Raw genomic sequence first — 25,651 nt, forward strand, 5'->3', positions numbered from 1 at the left:
GGGGGGGGGGAAGGGGGCAAAAGAAGGAAAGAAAAGAAGTTAGTTGATACGAAACCACTCTCATGGTGATTCATCAAGCCTGTACATGAATGTTCACATTCTTCCAGCTACAGACTTGCCCAGCCAGAAGTATACAAATACTTGTGACAGGATCAGAAATTTTCCTTTTTGCTAGGCATTAAGAAAATACCTGATCTAGAATACAAGTCTATAAAACTTTAGCCTGTGTGAGAAGACTGCCTGTGTTTCACATGGAACAGTTTGGCTTTTAATACCATTCTCCTCTACTCTTCCTGACATGGTAAGTGAAGGGATCCTTGACAATCCTTGTCCTGAAGCCACATCTGTCACAGCCGTGCACAGTATCAGCCTGTACAACTGCCTACACCAAACTGTAATCATCTTGCCTACTTTCTGTGCAGCCAAAATAATCTTTCCTCTTTTCCCTTGCTGTTATTCTGAGCAGTTTACAGCTATCAGTCTGTGTAGCTGCAGTCTGGGATACTCCACTGAACCCAAGTGCTACAGACATGACCAGCAACAGACATGGAGGAGAAACACCCGCTGTTATCTCCAAACTCAAAAAAATCCACTCACTTTGACATAAAAGAAACCAGATCACCTGTCTGAGCTGACGGACTACAAGTCCAGCAAGTCTAAGTAGGATGGTATAACTGCATTAGAGCTTAAATAATGCAAAGGTTTCTTTTTAACTATTGTTTTAGATAAGCAAGTGTCATAATAAATACACCTAGGGAGAAGTGCTCATTTTTCAACTGCAGAGAAACACTCCACATGAGTGTTTCCTGTTTGACAGCTCTTTTCTCTCACTCTCTTCACCCACCTTCCTCCTTTCCCTCCCTCCCACCAAATTTTTTTTCCAAAATAAATATTCCTTCATTCCATTACCATTATACATCCTTTATACATGCAGGTCAGGGTTGTAGGAAGGACTGGAAGAGACCTACAGACTATGGATGCTAATGCAACGCTACCACATGCACCTCTTCATAAATGTATGTGCTCCATCTTAAAAGTAGTCTGCTTTTTCCTCATCAGTGTCTGGACTGGAAACATGCTCTAGGGCTTCCTTGCACTAAAAGGAGCCTCTTTAATTCCAGGCTACTGTTTTCCTCACTTGCTTTTTGGGCTAGCACTATATTTCAGTTGTAATACCTTTTCACCCTTGATGAACAGACATTTGGAGCATTTTTAAACATTTGTATCTGCTCTTGGTCTGCTACATTAAAAGGATGTAGGCTTTTCTTACATGACATGTTCTTCATCCCCTTGATTTTCCAGTGTGCCTGGAAGGCCCTTCTCCCTATCAGTCCCATTTTCAATTAAGTTTTTAGAACATGGGTGACCAGGTTTGTACTCTCTATTTCAGGCAAGGTCTCGCCAGTGCCTTGTATAATGGCAGCAATACTTCCCTATCTCTGCTGCAAATGCCTCTCCTGACACATCCTAGATCACATTTGTCTTTTTCATGGTGTCTCCTGCAGGCACGCTGAGCCCAGCTAGGACTCCCAGATCCTCCTTCTTCTCTGTTATTTTCAGTTGATGAGCACCTGTGAAACTTGGTAAAGAGAAGGGTCAGCTAGACAGAGGACTGCTCCTACTGCATCTCTTTATTTAAGACTGCTCAGAGGAAGAAAGAGACATAAATGAGTCTGTAACAGCTGTCACAGCAGTTGTTACAGCCAGCCAAATCTTCTGTGAACGCTTTCCATTCCCATTCACTGAGCAACCCCTGAGATCAAGACCAAGACACAAGCAACAGCATCTCCTGAGTGCTGAACACCAGCTTCAGGAAGGTTCTCAGTGGGGGAAGAACGAGCGAGAAAACAGCAGTGGAGTCACACACGACCCTAAAAACCTTTAAATTGATATGAAAGAGAGAAGCTATTCTGATTGCTTCTTAGAAACTTGAATAAAATAAGCTAATTTGCAATGGGGGTGGGAAATTTTTAATCAGCAAAGACATGTGCACATGTTAATGGGAGGATGACATTAAAGTTGCTTTGGAAAAAATATTTTCATTGAAATATTAACATTACTGTCCACAGTTGGATTATACTGTAAAATGAGCAGATATTTTTGTATGATGTTGCTCTGTGTGTTGGAGAGTAGAAAGCCTGGTAACTATTCTTTCAACGTCAGCATTTTTTGTAAGATGGTTAGCCATGCCATCATTAATATCACAAGAGGATTCATGTTTGTTTATTCTAAAATGAATGTAAATTTGACTTCATACCTAATACATTAAAGCCATGCTGAGACACAAGGTAGTCTATTATCTTTATACCATATATTTTAGGACGTTTTTCCTCCCCACTCCAGCAGAAGACTGACAGTTTATAATGCAGCAGTGCAACTGCCTCATTTGCACATTTACAGTGCTTAGTAAGGGCCTGAAATGCTCGATTCCCCAGAGGTTCTCCTTGTTCTTTCCCCAGCAGAAAATGTCTAAATTTTCCTAAATAACAGATATCTAGCCTTTAGATAATGCTTTTCACACAGAATAACATAAAAACATTTTACACGGGGCTCACGCAAATGATTTCAGTACACATCAGGCAGCACAGACCAGAGCCTGGAATCAGAAGTGGAGCAGCCCATTCCACATTGCACCTCCTGCCTGTGGCCCTGGGACCTAATTCATCCCTACACACCATTCCTTGCATCAAATACATCCTAAATTACAATAGAAAACCAGAATTGTTTAAACCCCTCAAAGTTTCCCTAAGACATACTGGACAGACATCCAAGTGCATTCAAATACACTGACAAAAGTCTATATTGTTTTTACTCGGAAAATGAGGTAACACCTTTGACAATCAAGTCATGATTTTGTATATGTCAATACACCTCTAAAACCTGGCTTTTAATAGCAGCTGTATCACCTACCCCCATTTATAGCATTACTATGGATTGTGCCACAAATTATTTGTTGTAAAATTCTTCAAGAATAATGACAATAAACCCAAGACAATTACTCCTTTGAGCACTAGCAATAGGGTATTTTTTTAAAGAACAGAATTGATTGAAAGGTAAAGATTAGCTTTAAATTCCTCCACCTCTTCTTTTATTTGAATATGAAAAGAAGGTATAATACAGATGCTTACCTTCATATGACATTAAAAGACAGTTGGGTCAATATAATTACTGTAGAACAGCAGGATTTAAAAAAAAAATGCTTAAATATTTGTACTTACTGATTTTACCCTTCAGATGCTTTTTAGCATTCTGGGGTATTCGGCTAAATCCAAACCACAGAAGCAGAAGTAACTACTAGGCAGTCCCTCCCTTAATGTGTATACTATGCACAATACCACAGATTAATCCCCCTCAAAACAAGAAAAAATACATTTCTGCAACAACATTTTAGAACATAACCATGTGAGTCAAAGTGACCCCCCAGAAGAGCTTCTTTGCACTTGACAGCAGGTTTATGGACATGTTGTAAATGTCAGACTACACCATTTTTAATAATAAAAAAAGACACTATAATACTGTTTCCTTGTAACCAGGACAGAAAATCATTTGGTAAGAGTAAGAACATTTATTGGTTTTGACATAAAAATTTCTTGCTGTGAGGTGGAAATGCTGTACTCCAAATACCGGAAGAAATGTGAAATCTCGAGGGTTATGTTCAGTAACTCTTGGTTCAAAAGCAGACGCGGCAGGTGCATTATTTAAGAGCTTGTCAGATATGATCTTCTACAGCACACTACTTCAGGATTCATCTCCTGCTATGTCTTAGAGGGGGATTCTTATGTAAATATATGGCAGAACTGGCTAATGAACATCAGGGCCATACTGCCCAACCCTTTTCGATACCACTGTAGTCACTACAAAATGTTGGTATCAGAAAAGGCCTTCAGTACTGAATGCAACTACTCCTCCCACATACCCCATGTAAGAGCAGTTCTTTGGCTGAGCTCTTCAGAGTGCATTTGCTCTGAAAAATTCAGAGAGACATTTTTCTCAGAAGCCATATTTGATGTTATAAAGCATATTTTGTACTGTTGTATTCAGTGCTAATTTGGTGCCACAAGATATAGTATATTCAATGCAAATAAGAAATATTTGCAGCCCAAGATAGTGCTTTGAATTTCCTGATTCCTGCGCATACAAAACCTTGAGAATATTTTATTTAACAACTTACAAATTAACAAATACTTAACAGGTTTTTTTTACTTTTCATTCTTTCAGAGCATAAATCCTTGAGTGGAATCTAGTCATATCAGGATTTCAGTAGATGCTAGTAGAAAAATGGAAAAGGCTCATAGGACCAAACTGTTAAAACCAAAACAAAACAAAGAAACCCAGTCCAAATGGGTTGATTGGGTCCTCTATGCCTACAGCAGTGAGCTAGATTTTCAGCTGTGTAAGCCATAGGAGCATTGTTGTCTTCAGCACACATCAACTCATTTGTGCAAAGGATCTGACCTGTGTTTCTGTAGAAGATACTCCAGACATGCATAGCCCCTTACTGTTTCTCTCATCAACGTTTCAGGAAGAAGGAATTCCTATGTGTTTTATACGAACACAAAATCCAATTTGAACTATTCCAGTAGACTTATAAAGCCCTCATATAGGAAAATCACAGCCAGTAAAATAATTTTCTTTTTTACATAACTTAGTAACTTCAAATAGGAGAGAAAAAAAATCACTTTTGACTAAGGAGAAATATAACTTAAAATTATGTATTTTTTAGAAAATACTATTTTGATAGAAAGTGCTCCCCTTAAACTTGTCTATACTGGCCCATCAGAAGGGATACAAAGATTAGAAAGAAATGTCTTTCCTAATGTATCATTGCACTAAATATTTGAGAGAGGTATAATAATACAGAGAAAGCAATGGCTGTACCTTGAATATGGAGTATGCCTACCACATGTCTGTGACACAAAAAAACATCTGTAACAAAACATCTTGCACAAAATTGCGCTCTGCAGTGGTGAGAGAAACTAAAGAATGAAAAGGCAAGATGATCCAATGTATGCTTAACTGAAAACCAGTAAGTACCATCTCTCACTTGCACTGAACCTGGAACAGGAAAAAAAAAAAAAAAAAAAAAAAAAAAAAAAACAGCAATCCTGGATTAAAGCATTTAATTCCTAGACAGTTTACAAGCCATCAATACAAACAATAAGCAGATATATGGCAGGCTGCTTTAAAAGTATATTACTTTGCTGTCAGAACTAGCTTTGGTATAAATTCAGGAGTATATAGTGTTTTATTCTTTTAAAGGGAAGGCTTTATCTTAGAGGTTTTAAGTAATCTTTTCTGCCTGAACTACTACATAAAAATATAACATCCTCTGCAAACATTAAGTAGGTGGTTTCACTTTTGTTAGCAAATGGAGTACACCCTAGCCTTTTAAATTTTTGAATGCCTTTGAAAAGAAAAGGTGTCGCCAATGTAATATTTAGAACAGGTAAATTATATCTTTTCTCTGAAGAGTAACAATTAACAGAAAGCATCTGTAACATGTTTACCTTTATGAAGCATTTTTGTACTAAGAAGCACAGAACCTCAACACCAACGAAAACTTAGTTATTCTGGGGGACTTCTGGAAAACTCTTCACCATTAACTCTAAGAAAACTGGCATCTCTGAGGGAAACTTGCCTCTACACTCTCCATCAAGTATAACCCAGTCACTCACAGTACAGGTAAATGACTTAATCAGCTTAAGACTTGTTTTGGCATTTCAGGAAAAAACAAAAAATTTCTCAGCCTGGGTTCATGTACCAGCAGTCACCATGAGCTGGCAAGTCACAGCAGGACAGGCTTACCTGACTGGGAATTTCCAACAGGCGCAATGTCACTTTTCAGAAATGGGTTATGGGAGAAAGATTTAATTCCAATTTCCCCTTTGATTTTTTTCCATTTCCCCTGTTATGAATAGCACAACACCACCCCGCCACCATACCCTCCCAGTAGTGTATAAATGAATTTCCCTTAGTTCACTTTAACCTCTGTCTTAACTCAGTGGAAGCTTGGTTAAATTCTTGATCTAAAATCAACTGTTGTCAGAAGCAGCCTTTCCATGGGCATGAACAGGTTTTGACCCTGGAAGGGGAATTCCAGGCACAAAGCTGCTTTGAATAGTTTAGCAGGCACAGGAGTAGGAATCGTCCCCAGTTTCACACTCTCCAAGTTATGGGATAACATAAAGCTTTGTATCAGATGGGAAAATACACAAACGGGAGGTGGCAAACTCTTAGGTGACACAGCCAAAGTCTTCTGACTGATGCCTCCAAGAGTTCAGAATCACTGCCGTCAGGTAACTTGAGAAACTACTAATTCATTGATTTTGCTAGCTCGGAGAAATTCTGTTAAACTCTATATTGGCTCTCAGTCACAAAACTGCAAAGTATCTGTAGTGGCATGGCCTATGACTGAATGCCCGTTGTCCTTACAGACAGCATTCTGCACATATAACTGAGATCATCACTCACAAAAAGAATGAGGGAGGGGAAAACAACAATAGAAGAATGCATCTGAGAAGTTACTTATGTTTAATGCTTAAAAGTCTGAATGCACAAACAATAATCTACCATTATAGAAGTACTGGTGGTCAATACAATGCATTAGAACTATGTACAATGACACAGTTTAGTATCAAAATCTTTCTACAATGTAGAGTATTACGAAACTGTTAATGACATCAAACACTAAGCACTTAAGACACCATTTTTTGCTACCACATTTGGAACTTCAATGAACAGTCCATTTTAACTTGCAGCATCAATCCATTTCTAGTATGAAATTAAGTAATTTTCTACTTATACAATAAGATTTATCTACACGGGTCTTTTGATTTTGATCCATAGCAGCAAAGGCACTGTACATCAGCAGATCCACAGACTTAAAGATTTTTTTTAAAGCATTCAAAAAAAAAGTCACAGATCATAGTTTAACAGCAACAACAACAACATAAAAAGATAACACGTTGTCTCTGGCACAATGGCTCAGTCTGCGTCTGTTTTAGGGACATCCAATCAAGACTTGGATTGAACTGCTGGCGAACAAAGCAAGTCCTTATCCCAATGAGAATCCATTCCTTTTTTGTATGTCGGAATGAGTACTCTTGTAAATCCTACCTCAGAGGTCATTGCTTTTGTGGTTTGTATATTGGTAGGCATCCATTCTTATTTCAGTGCAGTTTCCAAAGAACATATCAAATATTTTTCATAATCTCTTGTAATTGAAAAATTGCCCAAAGACACATATCCCCATTTTCAAGGAAACATTGCAAAAGTTTCCAGAAGTAACAAAGGTGATTCTTTGAGGCAACTTATTGTACTCTCTACAATATAACAAAGAGAGGTGTTTATATTAAAAAACCTAGATTGACACCAAAATGCTTTATGCTTATCAACAGAAAAGCATTGAGAACAAATCTGTACACAAGATGCTATATTAACATTGCAAATATATAAATTAGCACATTCTTACTTAAAGTGAATTTAATTTAGATGTGAACTGAATTTGCCATTTATCACAGGCATGTAGATTACTGGCTACAGTTTGCAATTTCCTAAGTTTCCAAGACTGTCTAAAATAGTTAAGATACAGCATCTTCCCACCAAATAATTATACTGTAATAACACTTAGAGGTCTCATCCAAGAACAGGACTAAAAAATATAACAAAGTTTATTTTTTTAAATAGAAACTACAAGTCTATTTAGTGTAACTTTATCTCCTGAACATCCTTCTCCAAGATCCCCAATTTATCCACCTGAAAAAAAAAACACAAAGTATACAATGCACCTTTCAAACTAAAGCCGGGCCAGACAGCTTTATTTAGTCAGTTCATTGTTAGAAAGCCTTCTTTAAACAAAATAAATACATTACAGCTATAATACATAATGAAAGAGTCAAGTTCACTGTTAAGTATGCTTATTTCATCTTCTCCCAAGTAGACATCTGACAATTTGGTATCACAAGTTCTTAATGAGCATACACAAATCAACAGCAAGTTAAGAAGGTAAAAATAAATCCCACAACTGTGATGAGCATTTAAGTTCTCAGTTTAGAAAGAAAAAAAAAAAAGGATATACAGCAAAGTGCTAGGAGAAGGAGTTCTGTCTGCATTCAGATTTGTCTCTAATAAATAACTTCATAGACTGTAGCTTTCTTGTCCCCAGAGCCAGTGACAATGTATTTGTCATCCACAGAGATATCACAGCTAAGCACAGATGAGGATTCTTTGGACTGTAAGAAAGAAAAAGAACAAAATAAAATTACATCTCTACAATCATTCAATACAGAAAGGCCTGAAGATTAATTGGGAAGAGTTTATAAAAAGGGAACACACTGAAAGCTCATTTAAATATCAGTACTGGCAGCTTTGTTACAAGACTATTTCTCCAAACTTGTTCCACCTAAAGCTCTATGGCAACAAAAAACAGCAGCAGAAAGGGAAGTGAATGTTACAGGCCTAGAGATAATCTATCAATCAAACAAAAAGGAGCAGTCCTTCCTATACACTTTACAAACAACAAGCATTTATCAATATTTTATACATTAGTTTTTGCATAAAAATGAACAAAAAGCCATCTTCCTCCCTTCCTTTTTTGTCGTAAACCAGAAATCCATATGGAGAAACACTACAAAGCCCTACTCACCCACAGGTATAAAACAAAGAGACTCCACAGAACGAACTCTATTTCCTCTCACTATTTCCCAAACACAGAAGAAAGAAGCCTTCCACAAAGGAATTTACATTATCAGGGAGGATGTAAATATGAAAAGATACTGTAGTGGAATAGGATAAGCAACAATGTACAGCAGGTGAAAGACAGACAGGATACACCAGGATGCAGCAGCTCTGTCTCCTCCCAGCTTTTCTGTCTTTTGTGAGATGATGTATACATATTGTCACCTTTTACTTGCTGTTTTCGTGCATGTTTTCTCTACATAGCATATGTCCACATTCTTTTCTGCCTGTCATTGCAAGAGCTAAACACTTACCAATCATATGCTAAGCTTTTGACAAGAAATCTCTGCTGTACTGCATGGGAAGTTTCTTTCTCTACCCTTCATTAAGCAAGCTGCACTGGGGTTTTAACATCACTTTTAAGGCAGATGTGTTCTTGTTAGGATGATTTAGGCTTTCTGTGGGAGGTGGTTCTGGAGCTGAATAGTCTTCACTCAGAAAACTCAAGACCTCAGTTTTTCATGTCAAGACAAACTGTATTGTCCCCAAAGGCAGAGACATGGCAGGTTATCAGTACAGGTGAGACCTGACCATTTAAACCAGAATATCAGTTAACTTAATTAAAAAAATTCCCAGCCTAGAGGCACCTGTAGGGGAAAGAAGAGAAGGACATGCCAAAAATGCCACTTTTCTTTAATGGCATTGAAGTGCCATTAAAATTGGGCACAGATGGCATAAAGACAGGAGAAAGGTTATGACTTCCAGTTACACTCCACAGGGCTCCTCCATAAGGAGACCGTCTTCAGGCTCAGGAGTCTGCTTGTCCAATCCATGACTTCACACATCTCATCCAGGCAAAATATAGATGTTGAATATGACATTCACCGTTTAAGTGACTTTTTGGACCTTCAGTGCATGCTCAGCTAATGACATGGCTTGGGTACTGTATTACAGCAATATGCACAAGAAGGTGAAAAAGAAGGGTATTAAAAACAATTTCGGGTTAAATGGCTACTTTATTGTAAGAGCTAAATTATTCTAACATTAGAAAGGACAAAAGTCTATCTCTAATTACAGAAAAAGTCTAGGAACATAGTAATCAGCCAAGAATTTCCATTTAAAAACTCCTTAAGCTAATGACAGACCCTGAGATGTGCAGCTCTACTGCACTGCAATGTATGTGGAAAATAGCTTTTAGGAGATTATTACCTGGAATATACTGGCTCCATAAGGTGTTCTCCAGGCATTAAGAAGATTATCTTTTCCAGTGCTTACAAACCATTTGCCTGCAACAGATTGTTTAAATGTTATTGTTGCATTTTGTTTTCGAGGCATGCACCCCAAGAAACAGATTAATCATAAAAACAATACATTCACACATTCAGGGAAAACATATACAAAGATCAGTCACATTTTCATCTGGTTACACTATGATGTTTGTTCACAACATAAGCAGTTCATAAAACAAAGCAGTCTTAAATTTTGTCCTGGTTTGAGTGTGTGGTGGGGAGGGGGCTACAGCAGTGGTCCCTGTGAGAAGCTTCTCTGAACCCCCCCATCTCCACGTCAGACCTGCATTTGCTCCAAGGTCGGGCCAATGAGCGACAGTGGCTGCGCCTCTATGATAAGGTATTTAAGAAGGGGAACATGGGAGGAGTGGTGGGAGTTGTGAGGAGAACATGTGTGTGAACACCGAAGTCAGTGGAAGAACAGAGGAGAAGGGGGGAGGTGCGCCAGAGCAGAGACTCCCCTGTACCCCAGGTGAGATGGCAGGGCCGCCCCCTGCCACCCATGGGGGCCTACAGTGGAGCAGATGCTGATTCGCAGCTGTGGGGTCCCCACGCCGGGACAGGGGACTGCACCAGAAGAAGGCCGGGACCCTGTGGGAAGAAGCCCCCGCTGTTGCAGTTCAGCACTGGGAGGATTGCCACACGTGGGGGTGACCCACACGCCCGTGGGAGTGACTGATGTCGGAGCTGGTTTGTGGGGGACTGTCTCCTGTGAGAGGGGGACTGCGCTGGAACAGGGCAGGAATGCCAGGAGTTCCCCTCCCCCGAGGTGGAAGAAGCGGCAGGACTGACCACAGCCCCCGCTCCCTGACCCCTGTGGTGATGCTGGGCAGGAAGTAGAGATATCTGGAGCAAAGCTGAGCTGAGAAGATGGGATGGGTGGGAGAAGTTGTTTTCAAGATGTGGCAATGGTTTAATGGTCCTACTTTGTTAAGCATTGTTGTTGTTACATTCTTTTTTTTCTTCCCCCAATGAGTCTGTCTTTCACCTGTGCCTTAATGGAATTAGGTCATCCCTCTTTGTCTTTATCTCAAGTTCCTGGGTCTTTTGCTTCCCTCCTTCTCAGTGCTGGGGGGAAGGGGGGAGTGAGCAGCTGCATGGTGCTCAATAGCCCTCTGGGCTCAAACTATGACAATTTAACATCTAATTTTTCACTATACCTCTACTTTCTTTTAAAAGTATTCTTGAATGAATTTCTCAAGGGGGAAAACACTTGTACAGAAAGAGCTGCTTACCACAGTGAGCAAATTTCAGTGACAACACACAGCTCTCATGGAGATGCAGCTGATATTTGTCCGGTTTAGTAACATGCAGCACCTCAACGTTACTGTTCTCCATTCCCACTGCCAACCACTCACCAGTTGGGCAATAGCCCAGTGAGAAGATCTGAAATTAGAACAGCACATGCTTCAGTCACTAAAGAAATGAGCTTAAGAAACTCAAAACCAACTCTTGCTACACTGATAACACTATGCAAAAGCATTTTGGTCTACGACAGTTTTAAAAACATAATAATCCAATTAGTATAGTAATCAAGAAAAATTCAGTCATGTAAACAAAGCTCAGTCAAAACTGTAATAGTAAAGCATTAAATCAAGCTATAAAAGTTGATGTCCTAGCTTATCTGACAGCATTTAAAAATATTTTCATAAAATATTTTTGAGCAAGAATCTATAGAAATGGGAACAGATTGCACACAGAAACACTTTAATCTGGAAATTCTTTATAAAAAGGATTCTCCACTACTCTTACAGAATAAGTACTAATCTGTTAAATAATGATAATCCAGAGAGATGTTTAGCTGCCACATAAAAAAAAAAAAAGAAAAAACAGCATGAGACTGAGTGAAAAATTCTTTGGAGTTCTCTTTGAGCCTGCTTTTTTTTCTTAAAAAAAAAAACAGCAAAACCCAAACGTGCTTGTTTAAGAGAACCATGAGAGATTTTTCTTAACATGCCAAAACTTCTAAAACTCAACCTGTGATGTGAAGTCATGTTGCTGTAGTTGTCTCCCTTCTCTGAGATCCCAGGATCTGACTGTATTGTCCAAGCCTCCCGTCCATAGTTTGGTGCCATCATTAGAAATGTCAATACAGCTTGCTCCATCTGTGTGGCCTTGAAATTGCCTAAAAATATTGAAAGCAGACATGCACATTCTCACACTGGAAAAAGTTGGTTCTGAGCATGTATACAAAATACCTCCTTTTGCTTTCAGTCCCTGACATGCAGCCATTAAAGACAACAGTAATGTAGATTCCAATAGCGATCTGAGATTAATACAAACTCTGGGACGACCACATGAGTTTTGTGATGAATTGATGAAGCAATCAGGCCAAACAGCCAAGCGCTAATTTGATTTCTAAAAGCACACTTTATGAGTCAGATACTCTGGGGATCTTTGCTGCTGGCTGTATGATACCCGCTATTCAACTGAAAATACCCTAATCCCCCTAAAGGAATGCAGCATGATTGTCAAAATTCACTTAGTTTAAGAAGAATCTGCAGGTCACCAACACAACTGGAAAAAAGTAAAGAGTAGTCTAAATGGGAACATCAGGGAGTAAAAGCCTGCCTTTACATGCACTACTTATACATTACATATAACAACAACCACACAGTCCAGTGCACAGAGAACCTCTGTACGACTGGCTCCTATCTTACTCTACATTAGTGCCGAGTAGCAACTCCTAAAATGCTAAGTTTGCAATGCAGTAATTTACACACATCTTTACTCAAGACGTATTTGCTGGAGCACCAGTTAAAGAGATTGGAGTGTGAGCACCATGTATGGCATGGAAACAAAGAAAACTATCTGTTCAAAGAACTTAACAGCAGTGTCAACATCAGCGGAATTCAGGAGATTAAAGTTATGGGCTGCTCAACAGACCTGGAATTATGAAACTCTCAAAACCTATTAAATAATTATATATACTTTTTTCAAGGTATTACTGTAGCTATTGCCTACCAATGAAATACTGGAAGCAGCTATGCAGACACGAGGGATAAAATAGCATATGTATGCAGAAGACTATATAAGGCCATGTTTAATTAATTCTTCACAACCTGATGATCCAGTTCTGTCGACCTACCTTACTAAAGTCTGGTTATGCAGATCCCACACTGCAATGTTCCCATCACTACAGCAAGAGAAGCAGACCTTGGAATCGGGGCTGATAGCTAGGGCATAGCAAGCTGGAGCAGAAGATGTCAGCTCTGCTTTGATGCGAGGAGTTGGAGCTGCCAGGTCCCAAATGGATAACGTGCTGGCTTCCCCACCAACAATCAGGGTGCGGCCATCGGGGAGCAATCTGCAGGAACGGATGTAGTTATCTCTGTTCTGTGGAGACAGAAGCCATCAAGAGATTACTCATGAGGAAAGGAAAACAGCATTAACATGAGAGCAGAAATCCATAAAAGTATTGTATTCCCTCCTGGTTTTAATGAGCCATTTATACTTATGACAATGATAAAGTGTATTAATGCCAGAAAATTACATGGCATTAGGGAAGTACTTAAACTTGATCTACAAAATTCAGTAGTGAGAGATATTTAATCTTAATTAGCATCAAAATGCAAAGACCTGAACCCAGCCCAAAACAATTCAAGATAGCTGTATTTGACAGCTTGTGTAGAAAGTTACATTTTCATACTCTGTTGATTTCAGTACATTAACCTCTCGGCATGGGGGAGTACCAAATTCCCTGCATACTCCCCCCACCTCTGTTCCAATGAGACTTGCTGCCACCATCTAGGAGATGTCAGAGGAAAATATTTGGGCAATTTTCTTCATTTGTGTAGCAACCTGTGTAGCAATTCATTATATGTCTACATGTGCTGCAGAGTTCTCATTTTACTGCCTCTGTAACAAGAAGCAACATCTTACCAAGAACTGGTGAATGACACGAGAAAAGCTGCTAACAGTGGCTAATCTTGTTAGCACATTCAAATAATTTATGAAAACACTCAAGGATACTTTTTAATTGTCACATTAAGGCAGGGCAACGCATTCACATACATGCACAGACACAAAATGTGTGACACAATCTTCAAATGTTCTTGGAGAATACAGCTGCAAAACAGCAATTTTTAGCATGACAGGATATCAAGCTTTAAGACTGCCAACAAATGTCGAAGTTTATATACAGTATTTGCTGTGTTGTCTTTGATCATTCCCCATACCAATACAATTTTAGGATACTGGGGAGGAAAAAACCACAAGTATGACAAGGAACACACTTCAAACAACAAAATTACAAATGGAACGAATATCAAACTTTGATACCAATGACAGCACTCAAATAGCCACTGGTTTTTGTATCTTAATAGTATAATTTTAATTTTAACACAACCTGCTATTTTCTTCTACTGTCAAATGCTGCTGTTTACCTACCAGGCAGTCCAGCTGAGAGACAGGGCTCTTGTTGCCAGGGTGGCTGATGTCCCAGACTTTGACACACCCTTTCCCACCCGTGTACACATGTCTTGTGGGGTTGCTGATGGTAACTGCACACACAACTTCCCCGTGGCTCAGTGTGTTGATCTGACGGGCATGGCGAGGGATTCCTGGACCGATGAGGGCATCAGGAGGGAAAGGAACTGGCTGCATCTGACCATCTGCACTTACATGAAATGAGTAAGCTCTGAGGAGGGAAAAAAAAATAGGGAGTGATTTAAGAAGTTTTTCTTCAAGCCTATTTAAGAAAACAGAATTAAAGGTATGTTTCCACTGCAGGCATTCAGATGAGGCACTCAGCCCCTTTTGCGATCTTTTTTATCATGTGAAGAAGAAATTATTCATTTATATAGCATGGCTGTCAAAGCATAAACATAGGTACTCTTAATGTGAAAAGTCAAGCACTGTCTATAATCAAATGAGCTTTTACAACTCATGCAATGATGATTTCTGGCATGACTGAGGATATACAACAATACTCTTAAACCTGGGGCACAGGGAGACCACTGTATGCAGAGAAGGGAAGGAAGGTCAGGTCAGGGTTCCCTGGAAGACAGAAATAGTTGGCTGGCTGCTGCAGAGCATGGCAGGTAGCTGAGTGTCAGATGTTTGGCGGCTCCCTTACTGACTCTAAAGTGCAAATTTTAGCTGGACTGTTGCCAAGCTGCTCCAAATGCACTGAGGGTCCCATGCCCCTCAAGTGAAACTGCTCAGCACTGTACCTAAGGGTGCAGTGAAACCTCCACCATCAAATAGTTAAGTCCTCCAGGCATGGCTGCTGACATCTGACATGACAGACAAGCAGAAATGCAGTGGAATTTTCTTCCTTCTTTTGGCCTTGCTTTTTTATTTTTTATTTTTTTTCATTTTTTCCCCCCTGTGTGGACCTGACACAATGACTACAAATCCCAATTTTTCTTGCCAGAATCAGAGTCCTCACTGAGAAAGAATGTGTTGTGTGACTACCAGTTATGCCACCTGTGAATAACCTATCAACAGCTTCATCTCAAAATATTTTCCAGGGAGAACAGTTGTGAAATTGTCTGGTTCTGAGATGTTACCTGACACGTCACATCTATTACAAGAGCACAAACTTTATAAGAAGATTCACCTATACATACCAAAGTATGCTTACAGGAAGGCTTTAACTTCCATACATCCAAAAAATCATCACAGTACTGATAAAAATTCCAGTGTCACAATGGTTGGATTAGAAGAGCTCACAAAAAAAAGAAATCATTTTATGAAAATACTTAGGAAGATCACATCCTTAGCTGTTGCTTCAAAGTCACTGAAGAAGGCAGTCTTCAGAATTCAACTCCTGAATTTGTTAGTTAAGATTCATAGTGCATTAAAACTAGAACAGTAATTTTCAGTGGGACAAAATGCAACTGCATTTTCACCTTTCTGCACTATTCCCAGAACTTTACACACTCTTCTCATCCTGCGCTCCGCTTCTTGTTCTGGCAGGTCTGAGTGACAGATCATATCATCCTCCTCCATTTTTTGACATTAAACACATTCAGGAGAGGGTAGGACAGATTTTCTGTGGTTGTCAGAAGCAGCAAACTGCTTACATGAGTAGAACTACAGTTCAATTATCACTGCAGAAATCTGAAATATCTTCGTTGTTATCACCCTAATTCCTGTTTGCTGCAGTAAGATACTGAAAAAAGCAGCTGGTGGTCACCGGAAATCTCTAACAAAACACATGGAACTTCATTATCATCTTTTCTAATTTCTGTATGTAGTCACTCTCTGCAAAGCCATATTAAACACTGAGTGTTTTTATCAGCCAAAGTGAATTCTAGCATACTTAGAAAGTATTTTTTAACAATTAGAGAAATATAAAGCTTAGATCTGGAGTAATCTGTGACTACATTATTCTCATTCTATACATTACTTCATACCAGCACATATGATTAAATTGTTGCTTTGTTGCTTGGTTTGGTTTGGTGATGGTTTTATGGTTTTAGTGTGGTTTTTGTTGTTGTTGTTGGGTTGTTTGTTTTTTTTTTTCCACTCTGAGAACTGACACTGCATGTTGCCTATCTGAAGTTATCTAAATATCTTAAAAATATCTGGCACTATGGACGTCTGGAGAGCACTTTTTTCTTCTTTTCACATTAGCTACCTTTTCTATTTATATATTGTATAATCCAATTAATATATCTGCAAAATGAAAAGAGTTACTGGGGGCCAGATCCCTGATGTGTCACACGTTGCTGGTCCATTTCAAGAGTCACTCAAGAGTGCATAGAATTTACACAACTTTTGCTCTAAGGGAAGAGTAAATGAGAAAGCAACAATCCTGAATGATAGCTGTGAAAAGCACTGCACTTAAGATGAAGAAAGATCAATGCAATCACGCTAAAACAACAACAGATTTCGAAGGTTTCAGGCCCTATGGCAAACAAATGACAGTTACATTTAAATGTTTAAAACAGTCATCAAAATGTCAACAACATTCAAAAACCTTGGAGATGCACCAGAATTAAAATAGTCTGATTTCAGCTTGCCTCACATTTTATTTCCCCTCAATTGTAACATGAGTCAGATGTCAGCAGGTAGGTCTCTGCAGCCCTGGTATTGCCATTTCTCAGACCACAGCAAGCAAAGCCTAGCAGAGACAGTCATCCTCCACCAAGGATGAACATGAACCCAGTGAACATTCAAACATTAGGTCAAGACATTTCTAAGTGCCTGCTGCATGTGGAGGATTAAGATCTGTGCCCCACAGAATTTTTCATGCAAGCAGCTGGTCTGGAAGCTGCTGCACACCAATTTCCATACTCACCTTATGCAGACACCTAACAGGGTGGCGCAACTATCAGGAAAATCAACTTGAGGTGGTTAACTAGTGTGTCATGTCTGAGAGATCTGGACATGGTTTATGACTTGTGTGACACAGGGAGTTACAGGCACTAGGACTGATCAGTTGTTATCATGCTATTAAGCCTGTGTGTCCGCAAGCTCACTGGCAGGTAAGCATATGTATTTACTTGCAGCCATGCAAGTGTATGACTACCCCCCAAACACTCCTCCAAAAATATGTTCATACATACAAGAATGAGAGAAGGAATGGCACAAACATCCCCTGGCCTTCAAACTCTCCAGTATTAACTGCTCACAGTTTCCCAGAAATGTTACACAAGATGTGGAACTGAAGGACCCTTACATAATATCTGGATCAATATGGTTTTCATTGCTGTTTTATTTTTTCCCCTATCTAATTCAAGAGAGTTGTGAGCAGAGAGTTCTTCATATCTGTGTAATTCTTTCTCCGAGGCTCACAACAAGCAATGCTTGGTAGAGCAGATGACCTTTAGTGGTCAGTTCCATCAAGGATGAATTTGAACATTATGATACAATAATTCTTCCCAGTATTTTCAATCAAACAAAACATTTCAGCGTTCCTTTCTCTGAGCACTGCTGTTTATAGCAGCTGATAAGTTTGCAAGTAATTGCAAGGCTTTTGTGAAGAAATAATTCATTTTCTTAAACTGAGAAGCAGGGTACAGTAGACATGGAAAGCCAAGATCTTGTTCCCTCTGCATTGCCATATAAGACCAACCAGTAAGACTCAGTATGTAACACCTTGAAGTTCAGCTCCTTTTTCCACTAATTTCTGTCTCCTTTACTCTATATCTCCCAGTCCTTGTTGGCTGCTATTAGTCTTCAAAACAAATTTACAAATGCAACTTTAAAATTAAACAGTGTTTCTCCTGATCTCGACAAATAGTTGTATTTATTTCTATTCACATGATAGTTTTCAGTAGCTAAGGGGAATTCCAATTAGCAAACAACTTCAACAGATGACTGACCTTTAAAGTTGAATGTTTGATACTCACGGTTTTCCTCCTGGAATGCCTGTGAGACTGGGGGGGATTCCTGGGACTCGCATGTGATGATGTGGATCAAAACCAACCTATAGTTTCCCCAAGCAAAACAAAAAGGTGTATTAAAGATGTAGTTAGGCAAAAGAAGACTGTTTAATTCATGTTCTCTGTAGCACACTCCCCACATTACAAAGAGAATGAACTAGATTTAACCCTGCAGGTCTTATATTCAATATAAACTGTTCTGAACACCAAACTTACTAGTGGCAAACACTTACCACTGGGGATCTCCCATAAGCTGCCGCTGCTGCTGCTGCTGCGGCTGCTGCACTCATTTGAGGGGAAATATTGTGTAGACCGGCGTAAGCAGCTCCAGGGCTGGTCAGCTCCCCATTCATACCAGCATGTGGCACAATCCCAAATGGGGTAGGATAAGGACATGGCACTGCCATAGGTGTCCTTAAACCTGAAGCTATCAAGGGGGAAAAATAAGAGAGAAGTCACACAGCCATCCCAGACACATCAGATAAAGTATGAGTTTGGCAAACAATAAAATATATACATGCTGTATTAAAGTGCTGAAGAACCAGCTCAGCATCCAGTTTAAGCAGCTGTAATATACTGCCTTATCACTGTAGATTTAAAGGGAGCCTGGTTAGGGAAAAACGGCCACCATTTCACACTGTCAAAATATACAGACACTAACCTAGCGGATCCACACCTGGGGGTTTGCCAGGCACTGGCCTCAGTCCAGGGGTGGAGTTGCTGCCTGGAGTAGGGGCATCAGTCCGTGGAGTCGGGGTATTTGATTTAGACACAGGAGTGGTAGATTTCTCATTCTAATCACCAAAAAGGGAAAAGGAAGACAGTTTGTTAGTTATTTTACTTTTTTAGCTAGTGGCTGGAAAGAGAGCCGATGACACCAGCGTATGTGTGATTATTGATATTTAGCTTTTGGGTCTGGGTGTCAACAGGCCCTTGCAATAAAGAGAAGCTGCAGAGACACTGAAAAAGATGGAATGGCTTTAGGAATTAACTATAGCCATCACAGCTTTCCTCTTTCGGAGCACTTGTGTGATTCAGAATGAGGTCAATGACTGTCACCGTCTGACAATTACACTGGTAGCTTATGTGAAATCTATCAGAGGTCTCACTCTGCTCACTGTGGACCTGCTCCCATTACAACTAGGTGGCCGAGAAGAGAAGAAAAAGACCCCACAACTGACCAACAACTCATTCCTCAAATGTGGTGCTGGAAACACAGGATGGGGGCAGTGATGGGTATAAAGTCAGGAACTGTGCAGTGCTGCTCTTGTGACAAGCTTGTTCATCAGACAAACCACTGACTCGCAGGCCTGAACCTGTCACTCCACCACCTTCCCTGAGCTCTACATTCACTCTCAGCTTTTTTAAAATTTATTTTATTTCTTTAAATAATTGCATACCCTGACCTATGAAGAACTGGGAGGGTAGTTACTCTGCAGCTCTGGAAGGTGATTAACTGTGGTCACAAATACAAAAGGAAAGAACACCCCCGACTTGCAGGCAGTGCTTTTTTTTGCATTGTTATTTGCGATGCATGTCAAGGAAGGCTCTTGTAAATGACAGATTACTTTTTAGATAGAAAATAAAAATTACTGTTGTTGTATATGGCCTGGTAATTCAAACAAAGCTAACAACCAAATCACATCCAAGCAGGGAACTGAATTTGCCATAAACCACAGCACAGGAAAACAGCTCGAGGAACCCCTGTGTACTTTTATTTATTCTCAGAATGACAGTTTTTCAAAGTGGGGAGGAGGAAAACATCTCTCAGCACAGCATATTTATCATCTACCCACACCACCAGTGAAAATAACCTCTTACTATCCCAAGAAAAGGCTGTGGACTTCCTCCTTACTATTTTATTAAATTCCCTTGAAGAGATAAATTAAACAAATTTCAAATTGCTGCTTCACAGTGCTTTACTGATAGCCGAGGAAATCCAAATTGTGTCCAAACAGAAATCCTGTAAGCATGTGTTTCAGCATATGATCATGGGTTAAGAGCGATCTGAAGGACTTACAAGGCTAAGTTCTTTGGATTTGGAGGAAGGAGTACTGCTGGAGGATGCAATAGATGCCGGACTAATTGGTGCATCTTTCTTCAGCAGCCGAGTCTTGTCCAAGCCATTCTCCCGTGGAGAGTGTGCTGGGCTCCCTCGGGGAGAGGAAGGATCCTAAACAGCAGCAACGTGGGTTAATATAAAAACTTCATACGAGCCACTAGTGCTTGTCTCAAGCAATTCTCACTTTGGAATGAAGATCTGTCACTAAAAGTGACAACTTCCTTCAGTTCTTAATTGATTTAGCTGATAAAATTGTAAAATCAAGATGGATAATGAAAGACAACATTTTTTTTATTTAAAGAAATTTTTAGTTTGATGCCTTTAACCATGAAAAATAATGTTAAAATTCTATGGATATTGAAATAGGCATGTAAATCTGACTTGTCAGGTGACAGACTGAAAAAGGTTTGAGGCACTTGGCAGACCTCATAAAGTTCACAAATGAAGTCATGGCTAGAGTAGAAGAAAACACAGATACCCATACAAGCTGCATCATATCTGCTGAGCAGAACAGGCTTCAAATATCTCAACCATACTTTTTGCTCATACAAGAAACAAAAAGGTCCTTTGTAGAAGTAAGTATTACAGATCTGATTTACATTCTAAATAAAGACAACCTGCCTGGATTCCCTCAGGCATTTCAAGCTTCTTAATGAAGTCAAAGGCTGTTATCTTATTCATATACCCAATATGCACAGAAACCACTGAACACACCCCATCACCACCATGTAAGGTAGAAAAAACACCTTTGTGTATACCTCATTGGAAACATCAACTACCAAGTTGTCATCACTCTTTTCACCATCACTGTCCTGCAATGACAAACCATTATGTGTTACAAACATTTATTTAATATCACAACGTCTCAAGTACAAAAAAAAAAAAAAAAAAAAAAAAAAAAAAAAAAAAAAATGCAAGGATGCTCACAACTATGCAATATAGCATTTACTTTTACCCAGCTTTATGTGGTAATACAATTATAATAATTATTTAGGTCACCTATAGGGCTTCTGCTTAACAGGTTGCCACAGCTATAGCACTCTTCTTAGTTTTCATACTGATGAACATGGACACAGGATGAAAATCCTCATCCAAAATTGCACTGCACTGAGAAATGGAACTAAACTAGAGTCCAGATCTACCAAGTCCCAGCCTAAGTAATTCTCAATCCTCTTGTCACACGCGTTCCAGGTGCTCTGTATGTATATACATAGTAAGAAGAAGTAGTATGAAGTATGTATATGTGTATGTATATATAGAAGTATGTATATACATAGTAAGAAGAAGTAAGAACCCGTTGAAAATTTAACCCTCAATTTTAAAATTAGTTATGTGGCAGGAATCAGGTGAAATTACAGAGGAACACTCAACAATGCACGATGTAGACAATTTACTCACGTAACGAGCTGCTATTTCTTTCTCTTCTGTCTTCTGTTTTTTACTATCTGAAGGATAATCTGTTGAATTTCTGTGCTTTTCTGCTGTTCTAAAACTGGCTGAGGGAGATACAGAAGAGCTCTGCAGTCAGAAAACAGATGAAGAAAACATCATCAGATGCTCATTCAAAACAGTGATTTGTTATTATCCCTCAATACAACTTAACCCGGTACATATGATTTGGAGTTGTTCTCACAAATAGCACTTTGGATTTTAATCAGTGATAGCTACCCAGCAAGTGTCTTGTATTAAAAATGCACAATGCATTGCAAGAGACAGATAAAGGTGATCAGCTGATGGATCCTACTTGCAGTCTGCAGTGTCAACAGGATGAATGTAGAGCTCCTTTGGAACATTTTACAAATACTGTGCATTGGCCTGGTTTTGGCTTGTTTCCTCTACAAATATGCAGGGTTAAATCAATACTCCCAGAAGAGGGAGGGTGGGTGCACATTTGCCTGTGTAAATCAAGAAGAACAAAGTGGCTCCAGGTAAGTCACACTTCAGCATGTTTGAATGAAGATTTCTAGCAAAGAAAGCAGCAAGCTTCTGAACAGTTTCAAAGCAAGTAAAGAACAAGGGAAAACACCTTAAACTCATCTTATTTTGGCACCTTCTACAATTACAGGCTGTGCCTGCAGTAGACAGAAACACAATGCAGTGACTCAGTGAGTCTCTTGACATCATTCTGCTGCTCTCACTTAGTAATGATCATTAAAGATCATGTGTACAGGGCAGGAAAGCAAGGAAGATAATATGTACTTTATGCACTGACATCCAACAATTCTGCTCTACTCCTTTAAACAAGGCAGATGACGTTTATCAATTTCTACCATACTTCCAAAGCTTGGTGAAGCCTGTATCTTAGCATACAAAAAAGGAAGTAATGAAAGATGAAAAGTTGAGATTGATTTTAGCAGCAGCAACTTGTGACCCTATTCAAGAAAGCATTTAAGCATGTGCTAAACTTTATCTCACACTGAAGTCAATGGTTGAATGTAGGTAAGGGTGTGTTCAGGCATTCTGCAGAATTATAGCTGACAGGAATGAAGATTAAAGCAATTCTCAGTTGAAACCCTGAAGTTTCCATATCTCTGTCCTTCTTACATAAGGGGGTGGGAGGAACAACCACCAAAGAAGTCCCTACTGTCGGATTTTAGATCTTCCCATTTGCCCAGAAACACTGGCTTTGTTGGTTTTCCTCCACACACTATTGACAGCTGTTGTTCTATATAAAACACAGCACTTTGGTTGTATAGTTCTCAGTGCATACCTCCCTACATTTCCTTTATAGCTACTACCAGGAACACAAAACAAGAAATTAGCATTTACATTGTGCAATTTCTGTTCCACCCCTATGACCATATTTCTTCTTTTCCTTAACTTATTACACCACAAACTTCTGGTAAGGATTAAGAACACTCAACCATGGAGGTTAAACTGTGGTTGCCCAAGTCACATGAGTGAACATTTCTCCCTGCTGGGACACTCAGGTCTTCCTCTCCACTTCTCCAAAATTTCCAATTCTTGTCAACAGCAGCTCAGATTAATGAGTGGTGGAATCTGCAAAATATCTTCCATCTGTTTAGAACAAAGTTAGTGCTGAACACAGCCTGTACCTTTCCCATTGGCCTGTCTGCTTGCCTCCCTCCCTCTCTCTCCATGACAGTATAAAATAGGTAGACAAGGATTTCCCATCCTGAGCAAATACATCTTAAAATATGTTCACTGATTTAGGTTGAAAAGGAATCAGTAATATACTATTATAGTAAATGATACAAACACTGTTATTTTTTGCTCTGAAGAGACAACACACGTTAATACATTTGGAGATAGTGGCAGGAGGCACAGAAGCCCTCAAAATAAAGGCAAAGCAGAAATCCAACATTAAATGAACTGGTGGCTTGAAAAATGTATTTGTTTACTGCAACAATATAGCATAGTCTTTTGCAAAAGATTTTAATAGTATGTTTATAAGTATACTTATATTCATTTACAATTTGGAGGCAGTAGCTTGTAATGTGAATTCAATTCATTATTTCTCAACTTCACCCTACAGAAAGCAATTTGCTTTAAAATGAAGAAAAATAATCATCAGTAAACTACAAATTAGAATGGTGTCTAAAGAATTAAACTACTGCACTTATTTAAATAGAAATATTTATTTTCATAAATTTGAAACCATATAGTTTCATTTTTCACAATCTAGTTAGCTATGTGCTATAGATACCATTTTAATCTTTTATTTTACTGCTTAATAAAGTAATAAATTAAAGCTCCCTACTAGAATGATAAAGTAGCTAATTATCACTAGCACATAAACGATGAGCATCACATTGGGCATTGGGGCAATGAACACTGCTTAATGATTTTATTGCTTCAAAGATGGATCAGACCTGATACTAATATGAAAAGATATTGCTGCAGTACCTCACATTAGCAGAAAAACAGAGACAACTCTCCTATTGACAGCAGGCACTGAACTGAAGTTTGGGCAGTGTATTAGGACTAACATTTATTTTTCCTCGAGTCAATTACTACAAAACATATCTGAACATTCTCACTTTTAATTGTCCTACCCCTTTTCTTGCATGGTGCCAGTCAACCAATACCCCTGCAACATGTAATGCACCTGTCACATACAGTTCTATGACTTCATGGGATATTTGATACTGGTGAGGACAGATCTAAATGTAAAGCTAAGTCTCTTAAGATATGTCATGTACATAGCCAGTGAGCTGTGGTCTAGATCTTCGTATAGACCTAACACCTACGTACTTTCAGTGTGCAAGCAACATTATTATCCATACTGAGTTCCCATTACTGTTTGCAATAGCTTTCCAACCTATAAGCACTTGTAAGGATCCATCTTCAGTGAAAAATAGTAGAATGTGACAAAAGTCCACATGGTTTCCACTGTCACTGGACTCCTACCTATAATCCTGTACCCACCCACACCCTGGTTCTTGAGTGTGCAAGTCTACATACTCCAAGAGAGGTCCTTATATTTGCAGACCGTGCAAGAAAACCTCCATTGAACCACACTGTTTAGCTGTCAGAGTCTGCCCCGTTCCTTGATTAAAACATTGGTGTTCTCCTAACAGCTGCCTTTAAGAAGCTGCAATAGGATAGCTACTTAGAGAAATTAAGTGATTCAGCATTATGACTTGGCAGGCTGTAACTTAATGGGCCAGAGTACTCATTTTAGTAACTATTAAAATTTATAGAGAAATAAAGTCTCTTCACACTTCTGTTTTCTTCAGTAAAATGCATTCATCTACGAGAGAGTAGCACTTTCCTACTAACACTGAGTTTGCTCACATATAATAATTAGATCAGACATAAGAAAAAATACTCTTTGGTGAAAGTAGGTTATATTTAGTTTCTGTTTTAGCAAAACGCACTGTTTTTTCATATTCTTCTTAGGTAGAATATTTTTATTCATGTTAAATGCAGCACAAAATGCTGACAAAAATAACTGAACAGACACATCTACAGAAAGACTGAGCACATTGCCTTGTACAAGTAATTTGCTTAAGAAGTGGAAGAGTGTGTTTTGAGTGCTGGACCCACAGTATCTTTTGCACTAGTCTGTAAAGCATGGCATGCTATGCTTCAGCCTCTGTTTTGAGCAGTGCTGAGCACAGAGCCAACCATAAAGATCTCCCACCACAAGGACCACTCTGTTTTCTCTCCAACAATGGCAGGGCACAGCTTCTGGTGGAGTACCAGTGCCACACATGCACAAATTAAATTAACATAAAAAGGGCCATACAAGCCTGTTACGAAGCTGTAAAATTCTCACTGGTAACAGGGCAAACATCAGCGTGCTCATTGTCTATTTGGGATAA

At 39.2% G+C, this 25,651-nt stretch overlaps 1 protein-coding gene across 4 annotated transcripts in view; it reads right to left on the bottom strand.

The window, feature by feature from the left end:
• Positions 1 to 6,508: 6,508 nt before the first annotated feature.
• Positions 6,509 to 25,651, bottom strand: part of LOC113490101 (transducin-like enhancer protein 4) — a 96,992-nt gene continuing 77,849 nt past the window's right edge. For 2 of the 4 annotated variants that reach the window (XM_026866338.1, XM_026866337.1), the window contains exons 7-18: positions 21,762 to 21,881; positions 21,122 to 21,175; positions 20,322 to 20,474; positions 18,963 to 19,095; positions 18,535 to 18,728; positions 18,269 to 18,345; positions 14,355 to 14,604; positions 13,054 to 13,301; positions 11,943 to 12,090; positions 11,201 to 11,351; positions 9,886 to 9,962; positions 6,509 to 8,231 (exon numbers count right to left, since the gene is read on the bottom strand). In XM_026866338.1, the coding sequence (XP_026722139.1) occupies positions 8,124 to 8,231; positions 9,886 to 9,962; positions 11,201 to 11,351; positions 11,943 to 12,090; positions 13,054 to 13,301; positions 14,355 to 14,604; positions 18,269 to 18,345; positions 18,535 to 18,728; positions 18,963 to 19,095; positions 20,322 to 20,474; positions 21,122 to 21,175; positions 21,762 to 21,881 (1,713 nt within the window). In that variant the 3' untranslated portion in view covers positions 6,509 to 8,123. Of the gene's footprint in view, positions 8,232 to 9,885; positions 9,963 to 11,200; positions 11,352 to 11,942; positions 12,091 to 13,053; positions 13,302 to 14,354; positions 14,605 to 18,268; positions 18,346 to 18,534; positions 18,729 to 18,962; positions 19,096 to 20,321; positions 20,475 to 21,109; positions 21,176 to 21,761; positions 21,882 to 25,651 lie in introns of all 4 variants that reach the window. The other 2 variants (XM_026866336.1, XM_026866335.1) reach the window with 1 other exon arrangement.

This window comes from Athene cunicularia (genome assembly GCF_003259725.1).
Source record: "Athene cunicularia isolate RWA chromosome Z unlocalized genomic scaffold, athCun1 chrZ_part2, whole genome shotgun sequence".
Taxonomy (NCBI): Eukaryota; Metazoa; Chordata; class Aves; order Strigiformes; family Strigidae; genus Athene; species Athene cunicularia.